The sequence below is a fragment of the Physeter macrocephalus genome, chromosome 8, assembly GCF_002837175.3.
Source record: "Physeter macrocephalus isolate SW-GA chromosome 8, ASM283717v5, whole genome shotgun sequence".
Taxonomy (NCBI): domain Eukaryota; kingdom Metazoa; phylum Chordata; class Mammalia; order Artiodactyla; family Physeteridae; genus Physeter; species Physeter macrocephalus.
In genome coordinates, this window is record NC_041221.1 from 32142204 (window position 1) to 32169976 (window position 27773).

General features: G+C 35.3%; 1 protein-coding gene across 1 annotated transcript in view; it reads right to left on the minus strand.

Annotated features, from left to right (window-relative positions):
• Window positions 1–694: 694 nt before the first annotated feature.
• CDH18 (cadherin 18) overlaps window positions 695–27773 on the minus strand; it is a 498169-nt gene continuing 471090 nt past the window's right edge. The window contains exons 11-12 of the mRNA XM_024121138.2: window positions 9852–10103; window positions 695–1185 (exon numbers count right to left, since the gene is read on the minus strand). Coding sequence (XP_023976906.1) covers window positions 695–1185; window positions 9852–10103 — 743 coding nt within the window. The remainder of the gene's footprint in view (window positions 1186–9851; window positions 10104–27773) is intronic.

Below are 27773 nucleotides of genomic sequence, written 5' to 3' on the forward strand. Positions count from 1 at the left end.
AGACAGCAGTCTCCGTGATTCAGAGCAGTGCACAGCTGGTGCACAGAGGTTGCATACATCATAGTGCAAGCAGCAAATCTCCATGCCTCATCAATTTCATATGGAGAAAAGAAGTGGGGAGGGCAAAGGAAAATGGTACATACAAGTCCATGACAGAGTGGCCTGGTATATTGGAAATACCTCGTGTCATTTCAACACAAGACAAAGCTAATGAGATGTGTCACAAAGACAGGGTGTGGGTCTCAAGAGTCCACCCAAAATAGTGGAAAAAGAGGTCGTGATTAACTTCACCAGTTTCATTTTGCAGTGTACCACCCCTAGAAATCAGAGTCATAAGTGATTTGGAAACTTTCTGTTCAGTTTTGCTTTTGAAAAGAAATCACAAAATATTGAAACAAATGTCATTGTTTGGCTTAATTCAGGTATTCTTCATTAAACAGTACACAGACTTTATTGAGCAATTGAAAATATACACAAGGAACAATAGCTTTTTCTCTGTATTTTTTTTTTAATTTGACTTTCTTCCGATTAAATAACCCAATTTCGATCATGAAAAGGGCACTTGTTTCTACAGTAGCTGTGCTCTGCTTGCTCAGTTCCTACTACTGTTTCCAAGCTTCTTCCTTGCCATTGCTGAGGTTATATCTCCACTTGCTCAGGAAGCGAATTCTAGAAGGTTGCAAGAATTGACCCCCTAAGTTGTTCTTTCAGATTCTATTTCTCCATAGAGTTCAGCTAACTTTTTAAACTCGGGTCCCCAGTCTCCAAGGTACTGATAATCCTGGTCTGATTGTGTGGTTGCTGAATCCAGCGAGCTGATGGACCCAGATTCCGATCTCTGACCCTCATAGGCGTAAGTCTGCAGAGAGTCATAAGGCGGGACGCTGGGGTCTAGGTCGGCTTCAGCCAGTCTTTGCTTAATAAACTCCTGAACATCTATACTTTCCAGGGTGGAAAACGTCTGGTGCCTGGGGGTGAGTTTCACTTCCGGCCTGATATCTCTCCGGTGCTTGAGCTCCTCGGCAGCAGACGGATTCCTCAAGGCTGTGATGTCAAAGGCCTCGGTGTCTTCCTCGCCGCCCCCCTCGTCATCATAGGTGACCACGTTCTCCCGCACGTCCTCCTCTGAAATGATCAGGGGCTCTTTTTTGCTGCGTCTCAGGGTGATGAAAAGTACTACAATTGCTAAGGAAAAACGGAAAGAGGATGAAGGGTTAGAAGAAGAAGAAGGACTTTCCTGGAGATTGGACATCAGCAATTCTCAGCCACTATCATCAGCTACATTCCATTTAGGCTTACGCTGTAACACAGCCCTGATCTCTGCACTCTGTGAATGCCACCGCAAGAGTTTTTAACATCTTGAAGAATGTAGAAAACGACTATCTATCTCTACAAAACATTGGGAATCGCTGATCTTCTGGAGAGCGCTGTGATATTCTCATTTGCCAGGCTATGGCTTCAGGATTCGTGACCGGTGATGAAGTCTAATCATTCAGTCAGGGAAACAGATGATGGAAAAGCAATATGAAATTTTGACTGGAAAAATAATTCTGTGTGGGAGTCAATCTATAGACACTTATCCTTTTAAGGAGTACACTAAAGGCAGGATAGTTTTTGTAAAATAGGAAGAAGGAGCCCCTATCTTTAACTCTTTCCTTTTGATGCTTTGTAGAAAATCAAAGCAGGAATATTTCACATGGTACATCTCGTTTGTTCATTATCCTTTAGAATAATATTATCAGGCATTAATTATTGCACTTATCTATCAAGCTGCAAAAGATGTTATTTTATTTGTGCATAATTTATGTTTCATAGGATTTTTTTGTGTGCACACAATGCTCTTTACAGAACTTTTTAACTTAATCCTCAAAGCAGAGCTGGGGATTTCCTCATTTTTAAAATGAGGAAACTGAGACTCAGGAGAGATTACATGAGTAAAGACCATGTACCCGTAAGACCACACAAACGGCAGGTGGAAAACCTTGGGCTGTAGTTTATGACTTTTCACACCAAAGATGATGATGTTTTCATTACCATATTCAACTTCATTATTTTAAAAATATAGAACAAGAAACTGAGTGACCTGTTGGCCGTGTGTCTTAGGGCAACTTAGCCGAAAGCAGTGAATAGGTTCTTATTATCAATAATGCTGTAGCCGTTGAATAAATCAATAGAAATAGGTCTTGGGTATTTTGAGTTGGTGGTTTTTCAATAGTTTAGGATTACTCTATTTGATGGTAGTAAACCATTACTAAATAGAAAGATATTTCTACTTTATGTCATTAGGCTCAATACCCTGTACTTCATCTCTACAGACTGTTTGCTTCTTGGTTAGCTGATAATTGAGGCTTTATGATAACAATGATAAGTTTCACTAGTATTTAAAACATTCCTTATAATAATAATCAGAGAGGTATATTCAAATGGAATGTAGGGTTGTTAGATTTAGCAAATAATGCAGGACACCCAATTAAATGTAAATTTGATATGAATAACAACAGAAATATATATATGTATTATATATGTATAATATGAGATGAAACACAACAAAAATACATGTATAATATATGTACACATACGTATTACATACTATATATAATATGTGTACGTATACACATACATATATATGTGTAATATACAATTAAGTATGTCTCATGCAATGTGCAAATATTTTATGAACACATTAAGTATATTAGATATTTGTCCCAATATTACGCATAAGACATATTTATGCTATACATATTATAGCATGTGTGTATATATATATCATAAGTATATTATAGCTTATACATATATATAGCTTAAGTATGTCCCACGTTATATATCTGTAGGTGTATGTGTATACATACACACACACAGAAACTCCTACATATATATATATATTTTTTTATACAAAACTCACATTTCTATACTGTATTTTGTCTATTTATCTATTTATTTATGGCTGTAAACTGTATTTTACCAGGAAATACTGATTATATGTAAGCTTTAACAAATGGTCAGAAAGCAAGCGAACACCAGGTTACCTATTCTCTGATAAAGAACATGCCTGACATCCTCAAATCCACCCTTTTACCCTTCCCCTCTAAAAAATAACTTCTATTCTTCTTTTTTTTTATTGTTTCCTTGCTTCTCTTTATAGTTTAACCCCTTTTTATGTATACCCATAAACAATACAGATAAGCTTTGCCTGTATTTGAACTAGATGTCATAGTGTATATGTGATTTTAAGACTTGAAAATGTAGAGAGAAAGAGGAATAGATATTCAAGCCAGAAGTGGAAAGGATAATTATGAGAGGGAAATCTACCATATGTGGAAAGAGGTGGTCACAGTATACTGGGAAGAAGCTAATTTTGCATACAAGAGGCAAGTGGGAACCTGTGGGAATAAAGAGAAAAGAGACAAAACATCTTTAGGGAGGGTCAGGGAATCATCTGGAAAAGTATGGAATAAGAGGATACTGCCTAAGTAATGGGGAAATGCAATGGGGAGATTATAGTAGACATGGGGAATTAGTGAGTCACTGTGTTGGAAAGGGAGTGATTACAGAAAAAGCAGAAAATGAAATGCTGACGCTGCCTGTGGCTCGGCTTCATAAATGCTCTGCTACAGAATACAGTAGTTTCCCATTCACATTGCTTACACTTTCTTTTTGGGAAAAGCAAACAAACAAAAAACAACAAAGAAACATTTCACTGAATGCCATCAATATGCATTTAATACCTCACTGTTTATTTTCGTGTAAATCCAGCCTTCAGCTTTCTAATTCAGTGGCCCAAGCAGTATCCTCAAGTAATGCACTCCATTCTACCCAGAGGTTTATATTTATCATCCACTATATATCTCTGCTCATCTTTATGATTAACTGAGGAGGCTGTTCTAGATCCAAACATCTATTTCTACAGACTGCCTAATTTATTATAGTAAAATTTCTTACTTTTGTCAATAAATCAAGTTATTTTCCTTATGTTGAAATGGTTGGTAGTTGATGCCAAGGGACTTTATGTGCATGTATAACAGGAAGAATGTGATCAATACTATTATCGAAGTATGGAGGTAATTTACATCCTTCACCAATATCAGTATCATATTTGCCTAATGAAACATAGTGGATAATGCTGGGTTTATTATTATGATAGCTTCTATTTGCTTATTTCCCCAAATTTAAGAAAATATTCCTGATATATATGTGTTGATTCAAAATATAGATACTAGGTAAGTTTGAATTTAGAGTTTTACATCTATCTCTTTTCTAGACAAAGAGAGTTACTTGCCAGTGACAAATGATTCATAGATTTGTTACATACCTATTTACTATAAAGATCAATTTATAAATAGCCGTACAATCTGGGACACTTTTTAAGGGTGGAAGGGGATTTCCTTTATAATTACATCAGGAGATCAGGACAAATACAGACGTAAGGTCCCTTTAGTCATATGCAAATTCAAATCAATTCAGAGAAGAATGTGGAAGCATGAATGAGAAGGTACACTCCTAATGAATTTCTTTACAATCGTGTTTGTTCAGTAGAGGTTTCTGGAGCAAATGGCACACAGCAGATACTCCGTAAACAATTCTTATGTGGATGAACAAAATAATAAACTCTGTGAGAGTGATAATGTGGCACTGGGTTAAGTGAATCTTCATGAATAGTAATAGTCTCACTAGGAAAATAATTTTTAAATATTTTTTAAAATCAACTTACTGCCCCTAATACACCTACTATTAATAATAATACCAAACACCTAATTTTGCTTGAGAATATTTTTTAAAGTTTGAAAAACAAACTAAATGTTTCCCCCAAAATCCCAAGGCCAATTTATTTGAAGAGAATAAGTGAAGATAATAATCATACATATAAATTTGAGAGTTAAATCCCTATTTACAAACTGGCAGGCAAATAAGTGCATTCAAATGAGTCTCCCACAATATATCAAACCATACATGTATAACAGGGTAGTACTTCTTTCAGTGGTTCATCTGGGCAAATACAATATGATAGAGCCATGGTGTTGTTAAAAAAAAAAAAGAGAGAGGGGTACAGAGCTTGTCCTTTGTTCAAAATTATATTATAAATGATTTCTGGTATTTTCAAGTTTGATTACATAGTCTGGAATAAAATGAATTAATTGTAGTATTTTTGAGATGTCTTTATTCTAATGAATATTTTATTCTTGGTTAGTATATTTCTTTTCTTTCTCTTTATGTGTGGCCAGGATTTTAAACCCAAGTGATTCTTTTATATAAGAAAATTATAACAAATTTATTGTGTCAGTAATTTATTCTATTCATAAAGGAATTCAAATTTGTGGAAACAGTTTTCTTAAGTATATTCAAATGAGTCTCCCACAATATATCAAACCATACGTGTATAACAGGGTAGTACTTCTTTCAGTGGTTCATCTGGGCAAATATAATATGATAGAGCCATGGTGTTGTTAAAAAAAAAAAAAAGAGAGAGGGGTACAGAGCTTGTCCTTTGTTCAAAATTATATTATAAATGATTTCTGGTATTTTCAAATTTGATTACATAGTCTGGAATAAAATGAATTAATTGTAGTATTTTTGAGATGTCTTTATTCTAATGAATATTTTATTCTTGGTTAGTATATTTCTTTTCTTTCTCTTTATGTCTGGCCAGGATTTTAAACCCAAGTGATTCTTTTTATATAAGAAAATTATAACAAATTTATTGTGTCGGTAATTTATTCTATTCATAAAGGAATTCAAATTTGTGGAAACAGTTTTCTCTCTGTTTTCTCCTATATTATATTTACTTACTTAAATTATCATGTCAGTGCTTAGAGTACTAAGGGGCTTTGAGTTTTCATAACTAAAACTGACATACAACTTGCATTTGAATACATTATGTACTGACTCCTAACATACTCCCCCAAACTACTTTTCATAGCAGATTTGTTTACCCCTAAATATCACTTGATTCTTTTTTATACCATCATATGTGAGTACTAAACTTGGTAGAATGAGGTGGCCCAAGTCAGGGAGATGATTTTGATTAGCTTCTGTAGCCATAATTGGTCATGACACTTCTCACTGAAACAATTTTTCAAACTCAGGGGAGCCCACAAGGTCATTTAAAACAGCTTTCATGGCAAACAGGTTGGCAGTTATCTTCTCATCAATTCCACCGCCTCTCCTAGTTCCTCACTCTCCTCCCACCACATCCACCTTGATCCCTATTTACGATGCAATTTACATCCAAGAATAGGAGCAAACTATGTGGTGGATTCATGTAGGTCAGCAGATTATATGTGATGCACGGAATACAAAGGTAGCTGGAAGAGGTCTGATGCAGATCCTGATTCAATGGTCTCTTGCACTGGTTCACTCTGACAACAGTTCTGGTCCCTCTGGCAAGTAATAGGGTGGGTTGGGAAAGAAATGTCAGATCCCTGGGAGGGAAAGAGGACTCTGACAATGCCCTCCTCTGGCCCCAAACTCTGATTGCATCATGATGGCTCACTCTAAATTCTCTTCCATCCATTCCTTGAAATGGATCTGAAAAGGTAATCCTGACAAAACATAACTCAACTCACAAGGTTTACATTTACCATTGAAAGTTAGGCCCTTTGGTTTTGAAAGCACCATCTTCTGGTAATCAATATATACATAGATGTCTGACCAAACTGTAAAATACTGAATCATATTTAACCTGTAATAAAATATAAATAAGCTCCACAAAAGTTTACAGATGACTCTAAGGTCATTCTAGTTGAAACTTTATTTTCATAGATTCAGAAATAGAAGCAAGAGACTTCATGGGTCCTGAGATCGCGCAGTTAATTAGTGGCAAAACTGGGGCTGAGTTTCCACAGTCACAGTCATGTTCACAAACGGCTACTAAGTAAAAAACTTTTCAGTATTAAAAGATTAACGTCATGATTTATTTAGCTGTTGAGGTTGAATGCTATTTCAGAATTACAAGTTCTAAAAGTTTTGCTACCTCTGACGTTGTTGATATTTTCCTTGAAACCTATGAGCTCACACATTAACCAACATTATTTCAAAACTACAAATGACTCGATCCAAGTCTGTGGGTCAGATATTTTCTGAATAACAATATAAACCCTTAAAATGCCATGAAAAATATACATTACATTATAACTTGTGATTGTTTAAATCTAAGCTTAAGAAATTCTGCAACCTTTGGATAAAACTGTAAGGACACATTTGAGTTTCAATGAAAATTGAAAGAGCAAACATATCAAATAGAAACTTTGTTTCATTAGCCCTGAGGTACAGCATAAAATATAGAAATGTTCTCTTATTTACCCCAAAGGGGAAACAACATTTTCATAAAGTCAATTAAAGGGATGTATTGTTTCATGAAATAATAAAATGTTATTTTATATAGTACGCCTAAATGTACCTTATATTGACATCTTTCAATTTTAAAGATTTTTAATTTTAGTATGCAAACATAATTTTATGATGATAAATGAAAACAAAAGCCAAAGGTAACATGCCTCCACCAGTTGAAATATCTTTCAGAATAAGGCCTCTGGAGGAACTTATAGTAATGTCAGAGTGTTTTTTTGTTTTTGTTTTTGTTTTAATTGAAGTAAAATTGACTTATGAAAATCACTGAGTTCTATTCTTTTCAGTTTCAGTTAGGAAGCCTAAAGGGTTCAATGTTTATAGTTGTTTATTCTTCGGGGTTTTGCTCTTGTTTTGTTTTCCTTTTTGGTTTGTGATATTTTGGTTTTCATTTTCAAGACAAAAAGGTAATTTGTTAATTTCTAAAGAAAATAGCAGTTAAAATATATATAAATAATCAATATATAAATTAATAAAATCAAGATAGCCTGATTTTCCCAGTTACCATCTCTACCACACTTCGGCAAAAGACTGTACTGCAGTGAAATAGTTTTTATTATGGTGAATCAAACCTCCGCACTCCAAGTTGCTAAGTGCAATTGATACTTTTTGCTACTCAATTTATTTAACTTTTGGGCAGCTTTGAACACTGTTGAATACTCTGTCCTCCTTAATGCACTTATTTTCTTTGTTTTAGGATATTATACCTTACTAATTTTGTTCCTTGTTCTGTGATTTTTCCTTTGCTCTCTGCTATCGCATGCTTCTTGATTTAGTGATCACACTGTAGTTTATCACAGCTCAGTCCTAGTCTACCCTTTCCCTCTTTAGAGACTCTTGCTTGGTGACATCAACAAAATGCATTTCTGGTGTCCCTCAACTCAGGGAAGATCAGGGCCCACATTCAGCAAGAGATGAAAAGTCTTCTTTGATACTGTTCTAACTCAGCCTCATAACCAGTTTATACAAGATCACTTTTTTTTTTTTTAATTTTTGGCTACTTTACTTTCAGCCCTTGGAAACTTGTTCCAAGAAAAGACACGTCATAAATATTAAATATTTGTTCACTGACCTGAAATAATTAACACTGCAGTTTTCAAATGGAATCTCAGGTACTTCCAATAAGCATTCAGTAAAGATTTTGGTAAATATTTCCATCCTGTGATTTGCAGCCTATTACCCAACATCACTTTTTTTTTTTTTTTTTTTCCAAGATCACTTTTGACTTCACCTAAAACATCTTGGTACTGTCAATCTTTCTTCCGCTCCATTTTAAGTATACTGGTCCAAATTATGCTATATCTGAGTGAGACAAATGTGTCATATTCCTAGTCGGTTTGCCTACCTGCTCTGTTTACCAGCATGAGATCTGTTCTCCATTTCATTCATAATCATCTTTCTTCAACATGCAAATTTTATGATGGGACACCCCTGCTTTCAACTTCTCCTTAAACTCCTAGAACAAAGCCCACCATTTTTGCCATTTTACCCCAACCTGCCTCGACCCTGCCTAAACATCCTTTCTACTCAGTCTCATTCCACCTTGATCTCTACTCCTCTGAACAGGTAATTTGTCTTCTAACCCAGGAACAAAACAAGGGATATTCCTTGCAAAAATATCTGTGTCTCAAAGTACATAGTTTGTTTGTTTTCCTTATGTATGCACAGTAGCAAGAAAAGAAGAAAAGATAAGGCTCCTAAGAGAAAACTAGAGGGAGAGGAAACACTGGAAAAATATATACGTACCCATTTTAAACTATAAAGCAAAAGATTATTTACATCTGCCTTTCCTATAAAAAAAATCTGGATTTCCTTTCTTGTTTGGTATAGCAATTCTAAAGAGATTATAGTAATATTAGTTTCAAATGCAGTTGTGATAAGATTCCAACTATTAAAAAGATAACATAAAATTAGAGAAATTACTTTATTTTCTATTAAAATAAAATGTAATGCAAAAATAAACTAAAAAATGTATTAGTTTTAACTTAATAAAATTTGATATCTCTGAGGCAAAAGTTATTTTATATTTAGTCCTTTAAAATCCAGCTGAGGTTGATGATAAACTCATTTTAGACTGATAGAAATTTCTACAAGAAATTTATTCCTTTTATTTGGTGGTTAGATTCATTGCAGAGTAATGTCACTTATGTTCTTTGAAATAAATTGTAAATGCCCTTTCAATAGGAAATTTAGAATATTTAATATCAATTCTTTCTAAAATAGGTCCTTTCCAGAAAGATTTCTCTTATTGTACCCCTTCTTTTAATATTTCAACTCTTTCATCACATTTGAACCAAATCATTTCCAGATTCACTATGGTATTGAGAGAGTTGATTAAAAGAAACAGTTATGTCTTGTTATCACGTAAAGCACTACTAATTCCAAAGTTTTGTCAAAATGACTCTTTCTCTCTCTCTCTCTCTGTGTGTCTCTTTCGCTCTCTTTTCCAACGCTCCATTGTAGGGTACACTCAGAATCGTCATCACACATTAAGATTTAGAATGACTTACCTAGGAGAATGACAACACACAGTAGAATAGCGATTAAGGCCCCTGTACTCAAGCCAGCCGAGGACAGGAGGGCTTCTGCACGGCAGGTCCGCACGCGCCCGTCTCTCTCGCACGCACAAACCCTGATGGTGAGGGTACTGCTGCTGCTGAGAGAGGGGATTCCACCGTCAGAGATCATAATGGGGACGTAATACACATCCTGAATAGTTCGACTAAATCTCCTCCGCCTTGTCAGAATGCTGGCTGTGTTATCTATGACAGACATAAGCAGAACAACATGGACTTAGTAAAGCCGCCATTAAAGATTCACAGTTCCTTTAATGGATAAAATGGGCATGTGTGACTTCTTTTCCGTTTATGAAATGGATAAAGGGACGTGAAGGGGAGATTATTAACCAGGGACTAAAACTCATTCTCAAATGGAGAAACCTGCGTGAAAAGTTAATAGGGCCTGGACTGAAGGGGAGGGGAAAGAGTGGATGACAGAGGAGGAAGGAAGCGATAAGCATTTGGGGCATGGGCACAATGGCCAAAGGATTGAAAAGGATACATGGATACCAGACTTCGGGGTGAGCCAGGGGTTCCTACCACAAACCTGGTCACTCTGGATATAAGTGATAGAAATAGACAGCTATATTTTTAGCGAACTTCGGGTGAGGTTAATGTACAAAAATGTTTAAGAATCATTGGTACAGATAATGTATTTATGGAGACACCAGATCAATTGATAAACTTTTAAACTTGCGATTTGAAGCACTCTTGTTATAGTGGGCACACCATGGGTAAGTTAATGATGAACAAAATAGTTAATTTGGGGCTTCCCTGGCGGCCCAGTGGTTGAGAGTCCGCCTGCCGATGCAGGAGACAGGGGTTCGTGCCCCGGTCTGGGAAGATCCCACATGCCCTGGAGCGGCTGGGCCCGTGAGCCGTGGCCGCTGGGCCTGCGCGTCCGGAGCCTGTGCTCCGCAACGGGAGAGGCCGCAACAGGGAGAGGCCCGCGTACAGCAAAAAAAAAAAAAAAAGTTAATTACATTTTTTATGTGCTTTTAAAATGCTATGTACTAAAGTAAATGATTGCATGATGTATTTTGATCAGTCCGCACAACCCTATAAGGGAGAGGATGTTAAATTCCTTACATTTTAGGGAAAATCATTTTTATTAGGAATAATAATTTTCAAATAAATAACCTCAGTCCCAGAGGATAAATTGCCTCAAATCACAGAGCTAGTGAATAATCAAGCTTCAACCCCAATACATTCTAGAACCCTGCTCAAAACCAGGATGTCCTACTGCCTCTTCTCCACCAGTTCACTTCCAATCGGTATTGATGCCTCAGGTGCACATAGGAAATGTTTATCTTAGCATCGTTAGTCCCGCTTCCGTGTCTGTTAGCTAAAAGACCCTTTTGGTCCACACTTGGATGTGCTGCTCAGAACCCCTGCCTGAAGTGACTCGTTGCCCGAACTGTAGGTTGCCACCTGACCCAAGGTTACACTTTCCTGGGGCAGCACATAACCAATGACTCATTGCTGCAAGGTTATAAATGTCAAGCCATTTCTGCTGAATGCAGAAACTACTGAAGGGCAAATTTAGTTCCAGAGCTTTCCCATGGGGTCAGCCATGGACACATTCAAATTGCACGGCAGCTCAGTTGCTCACTCTGCCTTTCTTTCTTCCACCCCCACTGTGGTCCACAGGTGTCGATCATGAGAGCACACGCCAATAAACCTCCTGCCCCTAAACTCCAATCCAGAGCCTGCTTCCGAGAGCATCCAGCCTGTGACTACACATCTGAGTTAATTACTTTTCACTAAAAAGTCAGTAAATCATTAGACAATTACTTCTAGGGATTCTTTTTCTCCTATCAATTTCTCTTATTCTGAAAGTTGGAATTTTTAAAATTATGAGTATGTTTATGATAGTCATGATACAATACCCTACTGCTATATTCTCTTGGTTGTACATTGCCAAACTAATGCAGTAGAAAGATAATAAATATTTCAAATATTCAATATAAGGCAGGTAATAAAACATGAATAATACACATTATATACATAAATTTAAGTTATATACACACATATATGCACATACCTATGTATAAGTTGTTGAAGATTTGTTATAGAACATAAATAAATAATCTAATAAGTTATTAAAAATATTTTCTCACCTGGAAGAAGAGAAATTTAAAGAAAAGTGTGTCGATTGCCTACTCTGAAGCAGGTTTCAGAATGATGGAAAAAAAGAGAGGAGAAACTGCATCACGTGTGTTTTTAAGAGTATAGCCATCACAGGTACTCTCCTGGAAACCTGAACTTTGAGTAAGCACATCTATCAGGTGTAGGATGTTGCTTCATGATTAATATAAACTTGCATATATGCACAATTCCTTAGCCTAAGGAAAAGGTATGAACATGTGCTCAGAGGCACAAACACGTTTGAGAATCTCACTGCCGGTCCTCTGAAGAAGAGATGTAAGACACTGGTCCCTGGTCTCAGTGAATATCATAATGTGTGGAAAGACATGATAACATGCAGGGTAGATGGGGACTCTCTTTCATGGCTCTAGCCTCGTGTCCACTTTACATTCTTAATCTGGAAGCATGTTCTTTTTCAAGATAATTATCGGAAATGCAATCAGAAACATGACGAGAAACAAGAAGAAAGCCTGAATATGTTTCTAGTGCATTTTAAGTTCTCAAATAGAAAGCTCTCACACATGGAGACATGACAATATTCTTTCATTTTTCCAGCTGAAGGTCTGACTTTTGAAAAGAAAAGAGGATTCAGGAAGCAAAGAGCTTCTTACCCAGAAAGGCTTAGCACAGCAGAATAATGAACTCTTGACAAGGGATATTGTGTACCTCCCTGGAACTGCAAAAAATGTACTTGGCAGTAGGCTCGCTGAACTTGAACAAGAAAACTTTGAAATAAAATGAAAGGGATAAGAAGATATATATGTGTGTGTGTGTGTGTGTGTGTGTGTACATATATATACACACACACACACACACATAAATATACATATAAGAACAAACTTTGTCTTGCTGAAACTGAAATTTTAGGTGACAAGAAGAACAACAAATCTCTAAACTTGAAATATAACGTTTAAAAAATAAAGTATTACAGAAAGCCTTGCATAACTTTAAACTGGATAAAAAACTAATATAAATTGAATAAGGGAAACCATAGCAGGATGTAAAATCTGTGGATGAGAAGAGCTAATTATCAATGTCAAATAAAGGACAATCTAATAATGTGTACCCAAGTATGGTTCTTAATTCTAACTGTCAAGAGTTTGGATGAAGACAGAAGATTATAGAACACTTGGAAGCCAAGCTAATATAGCTAACGTATTGGATTAAAATTTAAGGAGATTTTGAACAGCTAGCACAAAGACCTTAAACTAATAAGAAGACAGGAACTAAAGATATTTGTCAGATAGTAACTTTGAAAAGTATCATATGGGAGAGATTTTGAGTAATATCTATTATTTTCAAATACATATACTATCTGAATGCAGCGATGAGGCAATAGATCTAAAACAGTCTCAGAAGGATTCGATAATGATATGGAATTTTTATGCAGATCTTTATTGAGAAGACTTCATTGGAATACAGCGCATAAATTTGGGTCTACTATCTTAAAAGTGATACTTTAACCCAGTTTAGAAGACCTTGACTGTGATAAAAGCGTTAGAAAAGTATGTCATATGAAGAATCTTTGAAACAAACAGTGTGAAAATTCTACATGTCTTATATGAATTTAGGGGCCTGAAATGACTTAGAAATTTAAAGAAAAATTTGGGAAACTCTGTTAGTAATTAATGTCTTTTGGAATATAATCAATATTTTCCTGACATTCCCAGCAACTATAACTTTGATGCAATGTGGAAATAGCCTTGAACATGGTTTAGCCTTTCAAAATAGACGACAATGTATTATTTATTTTGTTGCATATCCCATTTTGTTCAGAAAATGACATGGACACATATAGGAGGAAGCAGGGAGACTGCCATGCAGAGATATACAATAGCTGAATCGTGGAGATACTTACAAATAGCATTGTGATGACTGTGAAAGAATTGAAATTTTGAGTCCTTTGAAAAACAATAACAAAATTTTATTTTTGCAACTATAGGAAGTCCAGGGACTTCGGGGGGGATCTTTCACATAAAAAATATTACAGTAAAATACAAGGTTGTGTAGATAGATACACTTCCAACTTCTACATTTCTATAGGGACAGAAGGCTACAGAATACAACTGTATAATACAAGTAACACAGTGCTTCTAAAATTCAGATATAATTATCTTGAACTAGTAGTATGTGCTCTATTATTTCTTTGTTCAACAGTTTGAAAGATCTTGAAAGGTTCTAATCTCTGTGCTACTTTCATAAACTGTAGTACAGTTTAAGTTAAAATAAGGCATGCTTTTAAAACACTCCCTTGGGCAAAAACACATCCTACATTAAAGTCCAAAACTACCTTATATCTTGGAAAGTATTAAAACCTAAAAAAAAAGTGGCAGGGTAGGAATAAAGACATAGACATAGAGAATTGACTTGAGGACATGGGGTGAGGAGGGGGAAGCTAGGGAGAAGTGAGAGAAGCACTGACATATATACGCTACCAAATCTAAAATAGATAGCTAGTGGGAAGCAGCCGCATAGCACAGGGAGATCAGCTGGGTGCTTAGCGACAACCTAGAGGGGTGGGATAGGGAGGGTGGGAGGGAAGCTCAAGAGGGAGGGGGGCTTCCCTGGTGGCGCAGTGGATGAGAGTCCGCCTGCCGATGCAGGGGACGCGGGTTCGTGCCCCGGTCCGCGAAGATCCGAGGGGATATGGGGATATATGTATGCATATGGCTGATTCACTTTGTTGTACAACAGAAACTAACACAGCATTGTGAAGCAATTATACTCCAATAAAGATGTATAAAAAATTTCATTTACAATAGCATAAAAGAGAATAAAATGTTTAATATATTTAACAAAAAAAGCACAAGCCTTGTATACCCAAAACTACACAACTTCATGGAAAGAAATTAAATATCTAAATAAATGAGAAGATATCCCACGTTTATGGGTTGGAAGACTTAATATTGTTAAGATGACAATGTTACCAAAAGTAGATTCAATGTAGTCCCTATCAAAATTCCAATCGTGTTTTTTGCAGAAATGGAAAATCTCATCCTAAATTCAAATGGAAATGCAATGAATCTCGAATAGTCAAAACAATCCTGAAAAGGAAGAACAAAATCAGAGGACTCGCGCTTCCGATTTCAAAACTGACTACAAAGCTATAGTAATCAAGACCTTGTAGTACTGCCATAAAGCTAGACATAGAGACCAGTGGAATATAATTGAGAAATAAATCATTATGTTTATGGTTAACTGATTTAAAAAAAAATCATGTGCTCTTCAAAACTCTTAAATTATCAGATGCCCATACCCTCCCTGCCATTTCAACGGATTCCTTATCTGATCATGCAGACATAAAGGTAAACTGTATCTCAAGTATAGCCTAGCAGACTATTAAAGTAATATTTCCAAATCTATCACAATAGCAGAAACATTTGAGATCTTCAGATGTAGCTCTGTAATTGGACTAAACTTTTTTTTAAAGCTGAAGAAAAAGCTGGGAGATAGAAACTTAACTTCCACCAAAGAGATAAATATGCATGGCTTCATAGCATTTCATTTTTATCTGGTCTTCCAGCAGCAATAAGATCCATTCCTAATTTAACTATCATCAGAGCCCATGCAGGAAACAACGCTCTTTTGCTTTCCTGCAAAGTACCTTTCACATAACAGGTACTTGATAAATAATGATTTGAACTACACTCAGCAGGAGCCTGTCTTCTGTTACAGTTTCCTCATTATATTGACATGTATTAAGAAATTAAAACCAAAATGAACTAATCTATCTTGATCTCCTCATGCTCTCTGATGAAGGTTGATTCTTTTTCTCCTGCTTCCTGACTTTCCATTCTTTTAATCCTAGAATTGCCCTAATCTCAATTTTCAACTGGATTCTGCAAGTTCATTTAAGTTTGTAAACATTCTCCTGGCCTCACTTGTGTTTCTGCCAAACCACAAATGCATGATCCAATAAGTCATTATGTTCCTATTTGCACCCTGGAATGTCACCCCTTTGACCACCTGCCACACTCCTTCTTGATGCTTTTTAAATCCCAGATAAATACAACCATACATTGTCTAAAGACTCTGCTTTCAGATTCATAAACAATGCTGGTAAATAGTTGTAACCATCTTAAGTGACCCCAATAAGTATATAGGGTAACTCTAAGTTAGTTAGAGGAGGAGGTTAGTAATCAATTTATTAATATCCATATTTTATCAGATGCCATAGACTAGCTAGCTATTCTAAGTTTATTTTGCCATTTTCTCTTGAGCGCTATTCCTCCACTCACAGCAGGAAAACAGCTTTTTCTGAAAAGAAGCTACCATCTCTTATCAACATATGAAAACCACATTTGAAAACTGCTCAACCTTCTCTGCTATTAATTATGTCTATCTATGTATACAAGACTCTGTGATGTAAAAAAAGAACATGAATACGTATGAAACAAAAATATGAATCTTGAAGAATATCAGCAAATCTGCTCATGAAAAACACATATAAATTTGCATAAGAGTGTTAGTTTAGATGAAAAGGGTAATAAAGAAGAAAAACAGCTTTTTAAGTAGAAACCCAACCCAAAATCTAAAATAATTCATAAGCAGGTCACAATAATATAATAATTGCAGAAACTGTAGAAGTACAGAGAACAGGCGTTTCCCAAAAAAATTTAAAAAATAAAGTATATGAATTTCAACAGAAACCCTCTACCCAATATTTATCACATACCTTAAATAAATACTACATTTTTAGTAGGAAATGGATGAGTCAAGTACAATAAATTATGGAGTCATGATATTTATAAACACTGAAGGAAACTCTAAAGATAAATCCTTAGAGAGACTGAAAAAGCAAACACATATTCCTGTTATTAAAATTATTTAAAAATCTGTTTTTAAATAAATTTTACCCCCTTAAGGCAGAGGGTAGAGTTGATGACTCCTGCAGCATTTATGTGATTCCGAGCAAGGAAGGAATTAAGGCAAAAGAGTGTAACCTACATTTTCACAATAGGAAAGCAAAACAAATTGGCACAGAATGGCAAAATTAGTCTTATTTTTATTGCTTAGAATATGTGTCAGCTATTTGTTTTGTTCTGTTTTCCTTTTTTTTTTTTTTTTGCTGTCACTGTGAGTAGGAATATAAGAAGGTGATAAGGTGTGGGCTGACAAACCCATTAGAAAAAAAATACATGAAAGTAAAAAAAAAGAGTCAACAGAGGTTAAAATCACTAAGGAGAGAATAAAAGCATATTTTTCTATCTAGAGCAAAAGACTCACTAAAACAAACCACTACATTTGCAAGTCACCCTTTCCCATATTGAGGTCATGATGGCTTACAGACTGTTTGCCTTCTCACTAGTCAAGCTTTGAGTCTCTGCCTTCCCATAAAGGATAGTGTGAGTCTATCGAGTATGACTGGGTAAATGCTAATAAGTGAAGACTGAGACTTGACCGGGAGGAGAAAGGAGATTCGCAGCTGAACAAAAACAACGTGTCTCGTGTCTCAGCTGCATCACTGACAGTAGTGACTTGGGGCACAGGTGCTCCCACACCCCCTAGAGGCTGTTTGAGGCATCATTTGCAACCATATTCTCAGGACAGACTGTGCATGTGCTATTTTATTTAGGAATGGGAGAAAAAATGCTAAATGGTCTCTTGAAGCCCTGTGGAAAAAAACAGAATTTTAAATGGTTATAATCTATAGAGACATTAAGCACATTACAATACCAGCTGTGAGTTCTCATTTGAAGGACAAAAATAAATGATGGGAATATCAACTACTAGGGATCTGACAATGCCAAAGAAGTACAAAATAAATGTAAAATTTCTCATGGTTTCCAATATGTATCAGACTAAAACACTGCATTTCACTATCAGTGGACCATGAAATCTGAACGAAAAGGCCCCAAAAGACATCTTCTTAACAGTTCATAGTCAAATTTGAAAATATTCCTTATCTTAAAATCAATGCAACATAAACTTAGATATTCCTTCACCAAACCCAAACAGCCACAAGGAAAATCAGTATTTTCTGACAATGGTTATTAAGTATTTTGTTAAAAATGATAAAGCTTATGTATAATAGGACCTTCACTTTTAAAAGTAATATTATAAGGAAATAATAAAAAGTAATAAAACCAAGGGGAAAAAAATCTTCAAAATTCTGCCACAAGGTGAAAGTGACAGTCTACAGAATCTTCCATTTAATATGATTTAAAATGGTCATTTTGGGTGCAGTTCACTCACTATTTTAAAAAGAATGTGCTGGGCTTCCCTGGTGGCGCAGTGGTTGAGAGTCCGCCAGCCGATGCCTTCAGGCGACACGGGTTCGTGCCCCGGTCCGGGAAGATCCCGCATGCCGCGGAGAGGCTGGGCCCGTGAGCCACGGCCGCTGAGCCTGCGCGTCCAGAGCCTGTGCTCCGCAGCGGCAGAGGCCACAGCAGTGGGAGGCCCGCGTACAGCAAAAAAAAATAAAAAATAAAAAAAATAAAAAGAATGTGCTATTTGAGCCCATTCATTTTTTTCTTTTTTAAAATTAATTTTTATTGGAGTATAGTTGCTTTGCAATGTTGTGTTAGTGAGCCCATTCTTTTTTAAAGACTGGAAATGTCTACAGAAGTGGAAAACATGTATCTAAAGAAGATAACCTAGAGACAAATATGAGCAGTAGATGTTCTTGATAGCAAATTGTCAATTAAATTACGATAAGGGTTTTCAATATGAAAGGCACATGAAATGTGATTTAGAACCCTGAAAATAAACAGAGATACAAACATATACATAGTTAAAAATAATCTCTTCTCCTACTAAAATCTGTAAGATTTACAAATGCACTTGACAGTCGGAATTAAGCCTAGGAATTAGTCTGGCAAATCTCCCTGCATCAAATCAAACCTAGTCCCTCAAGAGGCAGCATAAAGATCATGAAGCAGAACAGACTTGGAGACTAATGATGATTTTATATTGGTGGATTAGGCTACACTTTTCTATTACAAAATGAATGAACAAAGGTACTGTATGCACAGACCCTCCTGGGGTAAGCCTAGACTCACAGACTTTATGACATTATGGCTTCAGTTCATTTATAATAGATATTTGGTTAAAAAGTTGAAATTATACAATGGATTTCTTTGATGCCAAGATGAAAAGCTTACCTATCACAATTTAAAGAGAAGATGGTTGTAGAAAAAAACCACATTTTAATCAGAAAACATATCATGCTTTCCTTGTTGTTTTAAGGTAATATAATTTTTAAATGCTGTAACTTAAAACTTATCATCTGAACTCGTTTTTAATTTTCAATAAAATTGTGTTATTACCAGTATATTAGTTAATGATAAAAATAAGGTCATTCTCAAAAGACGTATTTACAATATACGTTTTGCTGTATATGTTGTTAAAAAAATAGAAATCCATCACTTGGCTATTTTCCAAATCAAAATGTTTCTTATTTAATAGGTAAGGGGTCATAACTTTCCAGATAAATATTGAAGACGGTTGCTTAGCAAAAATTTTTCTACCTGCCACAGTTTGGTACTACAGCAACTAAAGAATTAATGGCAGAATATCTTATTTGTTTGGCAAGAGTACAAAATACAGCACAGTGCTTACTATTTAGTGTTTTTAATAGTGATAAAATGCTCATGTCTCTGCTCTGCCACATCTCCCTGGCTAGATTCTTAGGACTAATGTTGCTTTCTGTCACCTCTATGCTGTCTTCATTCCCCACCTCATTGAAAAGTATTCTCTGATCCGCTCTACCTGAGGGAATGGGCTCTATCCTATAAAGTCAGATCATGTTCCACTTCTTTTAATTATAGGACTTTCAGTGATCTCTCTAAAGTAACTCACATTTCACTGCCTTCAATTGCAAGTTACAGTTCATTTCATCTTTATTTTCCCAAATAGATGGAGAGTCACTTGAAAGCCGGAGCTATGTGTTTTATTTCCTTGCATCTGGACAGCTTAGATCACTGTCTCATACACAGCAGACAATGCCTTGAAGACTGAATGGCAGGAAAAAAAAATGTTAACTTAAGAGCTGACTGTAGAATTTCTTTTAGAGGAAAGCATTCTAAGAAAGGAGAATACGAATGGTGGTGAACAGAAATACAGTGTGAGGCTGGAGAACACACTGGACAGCCCCATGTAAAATGTCAGGGGAGGGGATAGGGCTGAGTCTCTGTGTGTGTGTGTGTGTGTGTGTGTGTGTGTGTGTGTGTGTGTTTGTGTGTATTTTAAGTGTTTTATTTCATTTTTAATTCAATACAATACATGAGTATATTCTTACTGAAAATATTCAAAGTGCATTTCATAGACGTTTCTTAAGAAATATTATATAGCCTATTATCATTATTGCTTTTCTATGAGAATATATGCTACTCAAATCATTATTTCTGTTTGATATTTAATCAGGTATTGTTTGTTTTATACTGTCTTTACTGTTTCAGAAATTTATTTTTATTTTATTTTACTTTCGTTCGTTCGCTATAGCTCCAAATATTTTGTCAATAGAATTTTACTGTAATTGACACATGGTTTTTATATTTTCTGAGGCATTCAGTATTTTTAAATACCCTTCCCTAATTGCCGTATGAGTGTCATCTTAAATAGGCAGAGATGTATTTTATTGTAGTTGTTTCTTTGAAATGTCACTAAAAGAAGGTCCATGAACTATTAGCTTGTAATCTTGCAAATGAGTACTTCAGCACTGATTATTCTCTGTACAATTTAAATTCATTGTCTGGAAATTTGTAAAATTATTTCTTATCTCTCAAGTTAGGGATACGATACATATTTTTGGATCTAAAACCCATATATTCCTTCACTCAAGGTAATTCCTTCAGATAGTTCATTAATATTTTTCCATCCATTGATTTATTTAATTCTTAGTTATCTTCATTGTGTCCTTTATAATTTGCATCACTTTGTGCATGTTTTCAACTTCTTTGTATTTTGATCTCTCTTCATAAAAATGAAGTGGTAAGAATTGCTTCCATATCTCCATCTGACAAAAGAGGAAGCTGAAACACACTGAGAGCAAGAACTTGGCTATGGACTCACACATAATTAGCAGAGGAACCTGGTTTCATATTGAGGCAACTGGTTTCCTGAGTCGAACTCTGAAACATTCTTCTATGTTGCTTCCTTCTCCTTCTTTTTTCTTTTTTTTTTTTTTCATTTAACAAATTTTTATCTAAACTTTCCTCTGTGTCTGGCACTCTGGTAGCAGTTAGGAATATAGCAGCAAATAAGTCAGACAAAAATCCCTGTCCTCACAGAGCTTACAGTCTAAATGGGAGAGCGGTCACAGGGTGATAAGTGCTAGGATTAGGGAGGTGCAGGGTATCAAATAACCCCATTTGTCATTTAAGGATGTGGATTTGCTTTGGAGATCGCTGTGGGGTATTGAGTGTTGGGTGTCTGAAGCGCTGGCCCACTTGCTTTTATGGGCATTGAATTTTTCCAGTTATAATTTTGAGTATGGATAGAGAAAGTGCTCCCAAGACTTTGACAAAAAGGGGGGGCTGGTAGATGATAGGGACCAGGAGAGGCAGCTAAATGCCACAAGACTCAGAGGGGCAGGGAGGTGCCCAAGGACAACGACTCCACCTCCCCGCTCACCTTGTGAGGCTGTGATGGAGAAAGCAATGTTCTCTTGGACAGTGTTGCCTCCTCTTCGATCTTTCTGGTTACTAATTCAGGTTTTAGCAGTGTCCATTTGAATTTTATCACCTTACCCGAATATTTAAATTGGTAATATTTTCATGCATCAACTCAAAAAGTCTTCCTTAGATATTTAAGTATGGTTTTCTCTTTCTAATATTAAGTACACTCCACTATATGTTAACTGCCTCTGTCTTTCAGCCTGCATGACCCTGCAATGTTCTCTGATCCTCCACTTGGGGAGGTTCTTTGAGCTCTGAATCCCAGGGATTCCTCCTATATAGTAAGATTTAATGGGTAGATTTGGGCCAGTACCTAAATATCTTCTTGTGATTCTCAATGTCTCTGTACTTTGGAGGTGATTTTCAGGATCCATCCATAGGTTAAGTTTATTTAGCTGTACATGTTATCTCAGTAAAGATTTTTTTAAAAAAGAATGAGTTTGACATCAATTTTTAGGCTACAGTTTTCTTCACTCTGTTATCCCTTTCAGATAACTGCCAAGCTGGGCTGCTCTTTCCCTGAACTCTGTTCATTCTACTTTTGGTAATAGTTTGTGCTTTGAGCACATGGTACTTTGAGGAGAAAGATTATAGCAGGCATGGAAGAGTAACAGAGAAAACAAAAGCCAGAGAAATAGAGATAATCCTCAGAAATTTTGGAGAGGATTTTGGTTTTGCTCAGTACATAGGATGGGATTCTGAACTAATTTTAATTAAAATTTTAAGAACAAATATCTGTAGCATATACATGAACAACCAGGCAGCCAGCATCTTAATGATAATTAGATTGTTAATGAACTGTGCCCTTTCTTCCAAGCCCAGTTTATATCCCAACTATTTAATGAAACTTGCCAAATGGTTCTTGCGGTATAAAACGTAATATGGATAAAACAGTAGTTTTTGACTAACCAATACTCTCCCTGATAACTGAGAGAGGAGCTTGAAATCGTCAAGGAAATTTCTGTTTAGTGACATTAGAGAACTGCTGAAGTGAGATAAGTAGAGGGGTAAAATTCTAGAGAGGGCAAAAATGTGAGAAGGTGAACTGTGGATTACAATGTATTTGTTTATACTAGGAGCTAACAAGAGGCTGGAATTCCAAGCTGGGGACAGAGAAAATAGGAGAACTTTTTTTTTTTTTTAACCAATCTTATTTTTTTTTTTTTGGTTTCCAGCTTTAAATGATCAGCTTTTTGTGCCATGTCCTAGCCCTTCAATCATTTTTTTTAACATTTTTATTAGCATATAATTGCTTTACAATGGTGTGTTAGTTTCTGCTTTATAACAAAGTGAATCAGTTATACATATACATATATTCCCATATCTCTTCCCTCTTGCGTCTCCCTCTCTCCCACCCTCCTGGGCCCACAGTCATACTGGAAATTAAGGGGCCTTAAACACATGGCTGATTCTCCCTAAAGATATTTGTTAAATTGAAAGTTAAAATTGAAAGTTAAATTGAAAGTTTAGCAGAGATCTAAAACTCTAAGTGGAAAAGAAGAGCTTTTGTTTTTTCCATCTCTTCCTGTTGAACAGACAATGATTAAGGTAAGGGACCAGGGTGAATGGCCCTAGTGCACAAACAGGCTCTCAGTTGAAAGCCCTAGAGGGCCATGCCTTAGGGACAGGGATAGTTCAGAGACAGGCTGAATCTAAAGAAAACTGCAAATTAGCATTGACTTAGCCTTGACTTAGTTCAATCCTACCCTGATTGGATTAAAGTACAGGCATACCTCTTTTTATCTTGCTTTGCTTTACTGTGCTTTGTGGATATTGTGGGTTTTTTTTACAAATTGAAAGTTTGAGACAACCCTGTATCGAGCAAGTCTAATGCCACCATTTTCCCAACAGCATTTGCTCACTTTGTGTCTCTATGTCACATTCTGGTAATTTTCACAATACATCAAACATTTTCATTATTATTAGTATAACTTGTTATAGTGACCTGTGATCAGTGATCTTTGATGTTACTATTGCAAAAACATTATGACTCACTGAAAGCCCAGAAGATGGTTAGCATTTTTTAGCAATAGAGTATTTTTTAATTAAAGTATGTACATTTTTTAGACATAATGCTATTTCACACTTAATAGACTAAAGTATAGTGTAAACAAAACTTTTATATGCACTGGAAAGCATAAAAAAATTAATGTGACTCACTTTATTATGATAATTGCTTTATTGTGGCAGTTTGGAACTGAACCCAAGATGTCTCTGAGGTTCACCAGTAATGATGCCCCTCTCTAATTGCTCATCCAAGAAAATAGCAAACACTCTCTGAAGAAATATATTCCTATTTGAGACTCTTCTAGGTTTAGACACTATGTGTGACACCCAACTAAAAATTGCTAGAGATATTCAGAAACAAGACCATTATATCCCAGTCCTGTCTCCCCAGTCCCCCTGATGAAAAACAAAAAGAAAATTTATCACTTTATTAAGAAAGTAGAGTTAGCTGACAGTGATTGTAAAATCATTAAGATTAATATGTTCAAGAAAATGGAGAAAAAATAGATACAAAACATAAAAGAAATTATAGAGAATTTCACAAGATCTATATCTCTATAAAAGGAAAAAAAAAAAAAAAAAGAAAAAAAAAACAGCTATCAACCAAAGCAGTGAGCGGACCACATTTTCTTTGAGTGCATGTATTTGATTTGATAGGACACTTGCTTCCTTGAGCAGAATATTAGTTACATGCTGGTGTTTTCTACCAGTATATTCCTAACATATGTCACAGCGAATAATAAACAAAAATAGGCCCCAAATAAAGAAACTTTTATATACGTAGGATGGAACACTTAAGAAGACATTTGCTCTCTAATGTTCAGATAAATTAGCAGATTCCAGATTAATGAGGGATAAAACATAGGGCAGGAAAGATCTAACAAAGATGGAGAAGAACTGGAACAACCTGAAACATTACCTTAAATTTAAGTATTTATCAAGCAGATCTGGGCTGTGAATAGGAGAATCCCACCAGGGTATAGATGGAGGAAAATCTTCTTAGTTGATATGAGGACATTAGCTATGATTCCAGGTATAAATACTATTAAGGTATATGTCTCTGGGATTCACCTTTTATTGTGGTCAAGGATAGGGGCCTAGAGTTTCTCAAGCTCACTCTTTACAGATTAATTTAAAACATAAGAACAGGAATTTAAAGTTGGGGAAGAGAGGAAAAAAAAAAAAAGCCTGAATGATCAGTTACTGAAATCACCCAAAAATCTCTAGAACAAAAGGGAATGGGGGAGTGTCTCTCTATCTACTAGTGGCTGACAATGTGTTTATTCAAGACAGCCATCTTTGAAATGGCTGCTGCTTTGAAATGGATCCCTGTCAATCAATCAAATTTTAGTCACGCAGTTACATTATAAAAAAAAAGAAAAGAAAAGAAAAGAAAAGCCAGCTGTCAGGGTTTACACTATATATCTTTATAATATCATCTTCATAATAATTAAAGGAAACAATTAACAGATTATTCCTTGAGCTAACATTCTGTTCAAGAAAGCAAGAGTCCTATCTATCAAAGCAAATACATCCATTCAAAGAAAAGGTACTCCAAACACCCATTGCTTTAGTTGATAGCCATTTCTTCCTTTTATAGAGATGTAAATCTTTACCATCTTTATAATATCTTGATACGTTAGGATATGAAAAAAAAAGCCTGAATGATCAGTTACTGAAATCACCCAAAAATCTCTAGAACAAAAGGGAATGGGGGAGTGTCTCTCTATCTACTAGTGGCTGACAATGTGTTTATTCAAGACAGCCATCTTTGAAATGGCTGCTTCTTTGAAATGGATCCCTGTCAATCAATCAAATTTTAGTCACGCAGTTACATTATAAAAAAAAAGAAAAGAAAAGAAAAGAAAAGCCAGCTGTCAGGGTTTACACTATATATCTTTATAATATCATCTTCATAATAATTAAAGGAAACAATTAACAGATTATTCCTTGAGCTAACACTCTGTTCAAGAAAGCAAGAGTCCTATCTATCAAAGCAAATACATCCATTCAAAGAAAAGGTACTCCAAACACCCATTGCTTTAGTTGATAGCCATTTCTTCCTTTTATAGAGATGTAAATCTTTACCATCTTTATAATATCTTGATACGTTAGGATATGCCCTCTTTTCTTCTCTTTCCTCTATACACATCCTTTTTCTTCTTTTCCTACATTCTTGCTTTTCTCAACCCTTTACCATTTGCATTTTATTAACAGATTATTAAATTCAGTTTATGATAAAAATTATACTTAACTTATAGATTAATTTGGAAATTTGAGTGTTGATTTACTAATGGGTTAAAGATTATTTTTGTGTTTTTTAATATTTTCAGTAACATTGCCTTCATAATGGTGAACTTGAACATTATTTATTGGATATTTTTTCTCTGATGATCTTAGAAGAGTTTTTTGTTAATTTGATTTGTTTTTACCATTTTACATTTATCTGATTTGCTATTTATTCATGTTTTTTACATATAGAAAATCTAGCCATTTGGGGCATTTATTTGTATTCCAAAATTTGGCAATCTATCCAATTGTTTCTTAAGATGTTTCTGTGGATTCTTTTAAATTTTCAGAAAGACAATTGCATCTCATTTGTTAAAAATGATAATCTTATGTTTTGTTTCTATTTATTATTGTTCTTGTGTTCTATTTTTGTTTTGTTTTATCTTTTTGGACTGAGGAGAACATTCAGTACACTGCTGATTAATTGTAGTGATTGAAATATCCTGAGACTAGCAGAATTGTCCAGCTGAACCCATCAGAAATTGCTAATTCTGAGAAATGTGAGCTAAATAAATGAATAAATGTGCTTTAAGAAAACTAGTTTTGAAATTGTTTTCTTTTTCAGCAATAGCTGTTTTTTTTAAGCAATAGCTAAATATTTCTAACTTTTTATGTAAAATTTCCTATCACATTTTGAATTTGGCATATCTCTTGTAAGCAGCATATAACAGTCTATTTTTAAAATAAAATATCTTTAAAAATGATATTTATTCTGTGACTATGGTATATATGAACTACTTTCTACTTCCAATAAAATTGTCATTGCTTCTATTTTGCATCTTTTATTCTACTTTCTGACCTCTGTTCTACTGATGAAATGTTTTATTATTTAACTTTTTAAAAATCTCTCCTTGCTTTGGAAATTACAGACTCTTATTCTATTAACTCTCTATTATTCTAGTGTTAACTCTTCAAGTTTTAATATTTGAAATGAAATGTTAATTGCAAGACTTTTTTGTCTATTATTTCTTGCAGAGATCCTGAAGGCAAAGATTAATACAATATTTGCCAAAATGTCAGTAGCTAAAAATTTAAAAGTTTCTTTTCTTATACATTGGAAAAAAGTCTTTAATAACTGTCCTCCCTTAATTCCTGATAGCTTACCACTGCTAACTAAATATAGAGAATGCTGACAATAGGAAATTATTTTCCTTTAGCAGAGTGAGCACATAATTAACTTCTGTCATCGATTTTTTCTTTTTTAACAAGAATCTACTTTAGAACTAATTATTATTGCTTTTTAAATATTCTGCCTTTTCTTTCTGATTAAATATTTTTTCTCTTTATCTTTGAGGTTTAGCACTTTTAATTGGCATATTCAAGTACAGATTTGATTTTCTGCTTGCCTTTGGGTGTTCTTTTTTTTTAATAATAGCCAATTTTTAAAATTAATTAATTTATTTATTTATTTTTGGCTGCATTGGGTCTTTTGTGGTGAGTGGGCTTCATTGCAGTGCATGGGCTTCTCATTAAGGTGGCTTCTATTGTTGTGGAGCACGGGCTGTAGGTGCACGGGCTTCAGCAGTTGTGGCACGCGGGCTCAGTAGTTGTGGCTCACGGGCTCTAGAGCTCAGGCTCAGTAGTTGTGGCACACAGGCTTTGTTGCTCCGTGGCATGTGGGATCTTCCCGGACCACGGCTCGAACCCGTCCCCTGCATTGGCAGGCGATTCTTAACCACTGCACCACCAGGGAAGTCCCTGGTGTTCATGTTAATTGTGAAGGTCCACATTTTTTTTTTTTTTTTTTTTGGTGGTACGTGGGCCTCTCACCGTTGTGGCCTCTCCCACTGTGGAGCACAGGCCCCGGATGCGC